This window comes from Pteropus alecto, unplaced genomic scaffold (assembly GCF_000325575.1).
Source record: "Pteropus alecto unplaced genomic scaffold, ASM32557v1 scaffold95, whole genome shotgun sequence".
In the NCBI taxonomy this organism is placed as follows: domain Eukaryota; kingdom Metazoa; phylum Chordata; class Mammalia; order Chiroptera; family Pteropodidae; genus Pteropus; species Pteropus alecto.
In genome coordinates, this window is record NW_006441071.1 from 15,693,594 (window position 1) to 15,699,593 (window position 6,000).

The 6,000-nt window shown below is 45.6% G+C and overlaps 1 protein-coding gene across 6 annotated transcripts in view; it reads right to left on the minus strand.

The window, feature by feature from the left end:
• The window catches only part of KANK1 (KN motif and ankyrin repeat domains 1), a 179,116-nt gene that overhangs the window by 22,861 nt on the left and 150,255 nt on the right, over positions 1-6,000 (minus strand). For all 6 annotated transcript variants that reach the window (XM_025051446.1, XM_015594504.2, XM_025051443.1 and 3 more), the window contains one exon: positions 1,533-4,208. In XM_025051446.1, the coding sequence (XP_024907214.1) occupies positions 1,533-4,208 (2,676 nt within the window). The remainder of the gene's footprint in view (positions 1-1,532; positions 4,209-6,000) is intronic.

Sequence of the window (6,000 nt, forward strand, 5' to 3'; positions counted from 1 at the left end):
GCTTTCATAATGGATGATCCACTGTACCATCTGTGTCTGGAGATATTTAAGAGTTTTATTTTGATTTCAACATCTGACATCATGATTTTTAAAAAGAAGTGGAAACAGACATATTATTAGTTACTTAAGACTTTGCTTCAGTTCACATGTTATTTTAATACTATTTTAATCATTTACTCTAAAATGACTCCCATGTGCATTTCTTAGACTCCTTTGATTCTAAAAGGCAAAAACCCACATATCAGCTGTCATGGTCATGTTCATTTTTCCTTCTATAATAAACTATTGGTTCCACAGTACAGTGACTAAAAACTAATATTAATTCAAGATTGAAAGTGGAAACCTAGGAAGATATAAGGGATATATTTCAGTACATTTTAACCACTGCCCTTTCAGGCTATAAAGGGAAACAGAAAGACTGAAGTTTTTGTTAATGGCTTACTTACATTTAATTCTGCACATCTTCACATTATAATTAAATTTAATGCACACTATACAAGTCACCTTATATTCACTTTACATGTTGCATTTGGTCAAAGTGGAGAGTATGTCTGTAGTAGCTTCCCAAACCCCACACTACAGTTCAGCATTACAACAAAGGAAACAACACTCAACATGTACTGGCACCACCACCAATGGCAACGAAGGCTACCCTGTGCTCATCACATGCCAGTGACTAACACACTGATAACCTTTTAGGGTGAGTGCCCTTCTAATCCCCATTTTACGATGAGGCGGAAAGTGACTTTCCTTCCCTAGGTCATGCTGGAACCCAGTCCCAAGATGATATTGTGCACTCTTAGAGACACATGCAACTGATAACAATAGAAGTCATTTTAGTGAGGCTTGCAGGGAAATATTACGTTATAAAATCTTCCAAGGTAACTTATCTATTAGCTTAAAAGAGGCCTCCCTGGACCACCCTGACCAGCAGCACTCACTATTCCTAGAAATGGAGCTCTTTTCTTTACAGTACATATCACCACTGCCTGACATATTTTAGGTCTACTGCTTATTGCCTGTGCCCCCAACTGGAATGTAAGCACCACGTGGGCAGGAGCCTATACCTATGCTTGAAACAGAGCAGGAGTTAATAAATGAATTAATGGAGTCTCTCTCCCCTCACAAAAATTTTAATTGAAAACATTTTACACCAGTATTTTTTATTGATAACATACTGGTAATTGTGGTTACAAACCGTGATGGACTTTTTCCAAGTTGTTCTACATAAAATGAGCAAGTAAATAAGTAACCGGAAGACATCGAATCAAACCAGCAGCCCCAGTAAACAGCCCCTAGGCTAGCCAGCACTAGTTTGCTTTTCCTCTTCTAGCCTTAGTCCTCACACCAGACAATAAGAATCAGCAGAATTGACTGTGGTTCTCAATTCTTGGTTTTCATTCTACTGATGACCATTCTAAAGCTTTGTCCATGATTCCAAAAAATGATTCCAGCATTTAAAAAATCTTACCTCCTAGAAATACATTGTCCCCGTCCTTCCTCATCCCCAAGTCCCTCAGAGTGCCACCTACCTGCAACTTTACCCAGACTCATTTTGGGGAAGTCAGGGTTCCTCAGCTCCTCAGTGCTTGCAGACTTCATGACAGAATTGATCGACGTTAGGGTGCTGATGAGCTGTGAGTTGAGAGAGCCAATCTGTGAATGAGGTTCCCCAAAAGCTTCTGCCAGTTCACTATAGTTCTCGGCCAACAGCGTCTGCTGTTCGGCCAGCAGCTTCTGGACGCGCTCAATGTAGTGATCCAAGCCAGTCATCATCCCAGAGGGAGCCTGGGGCTGGGGGCTCTCCACAGACTCTCCTACAGGCTCATCCCCAACACCTACGCTCCTCCTGCTGGTTGTCAGCCCCACAGTCAATGGGGGAGGCCCACAAGCTATGGTCCTCATTTTGAGACCAACTAGGTAGTTGTCATTAATGTTTATCTGCCCCACACTTGACTCTTTGGTCTTCACAGCTGATGGCCTGTCAAACCCAGAATTGCCAGAGAGCACCGTTCCAACTCCGATGGACCGTGTCTTGGTGGAGGAGTTGATGTCCTTGACACGGCCTTCTCCTATAGCCACCGTCCGCATCTCTGCAGTCTGGGTGTTGGTCTGCTTGTCCAACATGTGGAGGGAAGTGTTGGTACAGGATTCTATAAGGATGGGCGTCTCAGTGTTGGTGAATTGGTTCACCTGTTCCCAAACTGTACTGGTATGCTGGCTTGTGGTATGAGGCACTGCCATGACAGCAGCTTCCATCTGGCCAACAGCCTCTGTATTCGTGCTCCGGGAGAGGCACTCCTTCGGAGAACAGACGATTACATTGACAGAACAATCCCCACAACCGATGGAACGTACTTCTTTGAGATTCAGGTTGGTCTTGAGGAGTGTCAGGTCGTTCACAGACTCCTCCGTGTTGCTGCCTGTTTCACAGATGCTGATTTCCATACCCATGCTCTTGTCACACGTCTCCACAGACCTTCCAGTACACTGGTCACGCATTTCTACCCTTTCCTTAACAATCCACCAATTCATGGGCAGCTCCGGCCCCACGACTTTATTCTCACGATTGGGCTGGCAGGAGATGCCTATGTTACTTGTTTGCACAGAGGTCCCAACACATGTGTCAACAATGTCCACATGACTGTCAACCATTTGGTCTCTCGTCTGTACCACTGCCTCCACCATCTTGCTGAAAACAAGCGGCTGGGCCATCATGGCTTTGTCAACTTTTTTCCTCGATCCAGCGGCCTGCAGCTCTTGCTTGAGTTTTGTCATCTCTCTGTCATGGGTGGTTTCTTTAAGCTGTACTTCTAAGCGGTAGATCTTTTCCTTTAAGGCCTCTATAGTCTGCTGCTGCAGCTCAATTTCTTTGTCAGCCTCAGTAGTTACTCCAAGCATGGCCTCTGTCACGCTGACCCCAGAACTCCTCGTCTCAGTGACTGTCCCTACACTGGCATCCTTAAAGGACCTGGAGTCCCTATGGTACACAACAATGTCATTCATGTTCTCATTGGCACCTACAGCTACAGATCGGCACTCTCGAGGGTGACACTCCCCATTCTCCCTGAGTTCTGAGGAGGCCTCATAGCTGCTGTCCTGGATCTTCTGCTCCAGGGCCTGCATGTCTTCTGTGAGCTGCCGGAACTCCTTTATCCTCTGTGTACTCTGCTCCACGCTCTCTATCTCTTCTTCTTCATAGTCAATGTATAATTCCCTGCCATTTCTCCGGGCCCTGGAGAGCTGTTCCAGCTGGCATGCATTCCCAGCACTATAGGACCGCTTCCTCACACCGCAGACATCGTTCTGGGATGCAGCTTTTTGGTTTTTCAGTTGCGAGGCCAGCTGCCTTTTCTCCTCTTGCAAGACAGAGATCTTTACCTGGAGCACAGGGATGGTTCGCACCTGTTCCTCAAGCTCCTTCAGGCGTTTCAGAGCAATGGCCATCTGCTCGCGGATGTGCTGCAGGTGCATGGGGCTCACGTTTGTCACTGGAGTGGAAATCCCTGAGCTCAGGGGGCTGTGATGAATGGAACTCCCCATGGAAGAAGTGGTGGCAGCAGCTGGGGCATAAGCACCGTAATCCCCATTGCCTTGGTATCCATTCTGAAGCTGGTGCATGGCAGAACTGTGGTTTCCAGAATCCATAAAGGAGGAGAGAGAGCTCGTGGAGCCCATGCCTCCAAAACTGGCCAGCCTGGGCCTTCGGAACTCACCCGGTGTCACCTGCATAGTGACTCTCTCCTGTTCTAGTCTTCTCCGGGTCTCCATCAGTGTCTTGGTGACATGCAAGTTGTGCTTTGGGAGTTGTGGTGAGGGAGGTGGCAGCTGTCGACTTTCTGGGATGGTAAGAAAAGTGGGTGAGATCTCCAGAGGGGCAGGTGGCCTTGGGGCTGGAGTTGACGTAACTTGGCTTCTGGCTAGGAGGAAGCTGGGACACTGCTTGTAGTCATCACTGTTGGAGGATGAGAGGGATTCAGTGGAAACCCATACACCTTGCTGGCCAGCTGTGGCCCTGCTTTCTGGACATGGCACAGATGGCTTCCGCCTCTTCTGGATGTTCAGTTTCTTGATGGTGTTTCCTTTCTGTATGTCATCCACATATTTGAGGAAATCTAAGTCTAGCTGAAAACCATAGGGAGTCTCCACAAAATAAGGATCTTTCTGTTCCTTGTCATGGTCTCCATTCAGAACATCGTCTGCTTTTCCTGAAGGAAGAGAGAGAAAATAACATTTTAATGTCATGTAATACACATAATGGTAAAAATATTTGTGTATGTCGCAGTATGGCAAGCTGGTATGATTTAAGAGTTGACAGTCCTATTTTCTAATCCTGGATCTACAAATGAACAGCTAGACGACTTAATAAACCTCTGAGAACTTCAGTTTCCCCTGAGCAAAAAATGAAAATACAAGCATTTAACTCATAAAGTTGTTAAAAGAATGTAATAAGATAATGACTTTAAAGAGCCAAGTACATGCATAGTAAGTCCTTACTAAATACTTTATTTTTTAAAAGAATGCATTAAAAAAACCTGAAAGCATTTTTAAGTAATTTCATTTGTTGTCTACAGTCCCCTGAAGTATGGGTAGCAGCCATTAAGACTCTATTTTATAAAGTGTGCTGAGAGGCACAGAAAGTGAAGTCTCAGAATAACTGACCGCATCAGTATAGATTCAGGAAGCCTGGGACGTGAGTTCTCCCACCTACTGCAGACCATGCAGCCGTTCTAAATGGTGGCCAAGCGGCCCCAGTACACCTTTCTTGCAGAGAAAGCTGAGACACAGGGGACATTGAGTGATTAACTAGAGCAGCATGGGTGCAAGAACACAGAGGACAAACTTCAAATCCATGTTATGCCTTCCCGTTTAAAAACAAAACCAAACCCTGTGCCAACTAGAGAAAAAGTTTTCTTCACGTTGCTTTCTTTTGGACAAAACATTTACTATCCCAAGAATACCTTGTTTTGTATTTGTGGGGTATATGCAAACAGATGCAAAGGGGAATGAAAATAAGGGCAAACCTCTATCCAAACACTGGATCACGTGGCATTCCGTAACTGCTACTTTTGCCTAAACCAAACATTTAGAAAAGGAAACAGAAGAACCTTTCAAGGCAAAGACCTTGCTGCTGACCTGAGCTATGCATTTTCAACTGAAAAGCAAGGCTACTTTTGTTGATTGAGATTGTAGGATTAAGTAATGTGTTTTCCTACAGTCAGAATGAGAAGCTCTGCATTTTTAGAGCTATGGAAAGGACCCAAAAACAATAAGTAAAAGAAAGGCAAGCCATCAGTACCCCGCCCCTATCCTCAGTATAAAAACCCACCTGATTGCTGTCATGATCCAAGCACTTCCAGCAATTCGGGTTGCCTGCCTGCGCCCTTTCCAACCCCAACAGCGCTGAACATTTATACCTGATAATATGAATGCTCTGAGTAAACCTTTTGCCTCGGTTTGCCTTGTTTGCCGTTTCCTCTGAAATGTTGGAAAGAAAAGTACAAAAAGAAGATTGCCAAGCAGAGGACTAAAAAGGCATATATTCTTCGTGTCTTGATTAAAAACATTAGATTGTTCCGACTGTTAGAATTTAGGCACTAGATTTCAATTCTAAAACATGAGGAGAAAGAATTCTATTAGAACGAGGTGCACAGCACCAATCATTTTCTAGTCTAAGGAAGGGTGAGCTGGTGAAGAGCGCCTGAGCCTGGAAATTTGTGCTCATGCTAACAGAACCTGTCTTCTCTCTCTTTCTTAATTTCACATGGACAACGCACTCACTCAAAATATGCAGCCGGACCTGTTTCCAGTGCTCTCTGAAATTCCACAAGCAAAGAGAAACTGCAGGCTCCGGTGTCAGGGAGAGGCAGGCAGATCTGACACCAGCGGGCGCTTCTCAATCAGGCTGCTGGAGACCCTGCGGGGTCGCAGCTGCCAGCCCGCCTTCCCTCCGCTCGCGCCGGCCACCGGCAATTCAGCGGCGGCGACGAGGCCCCGCGC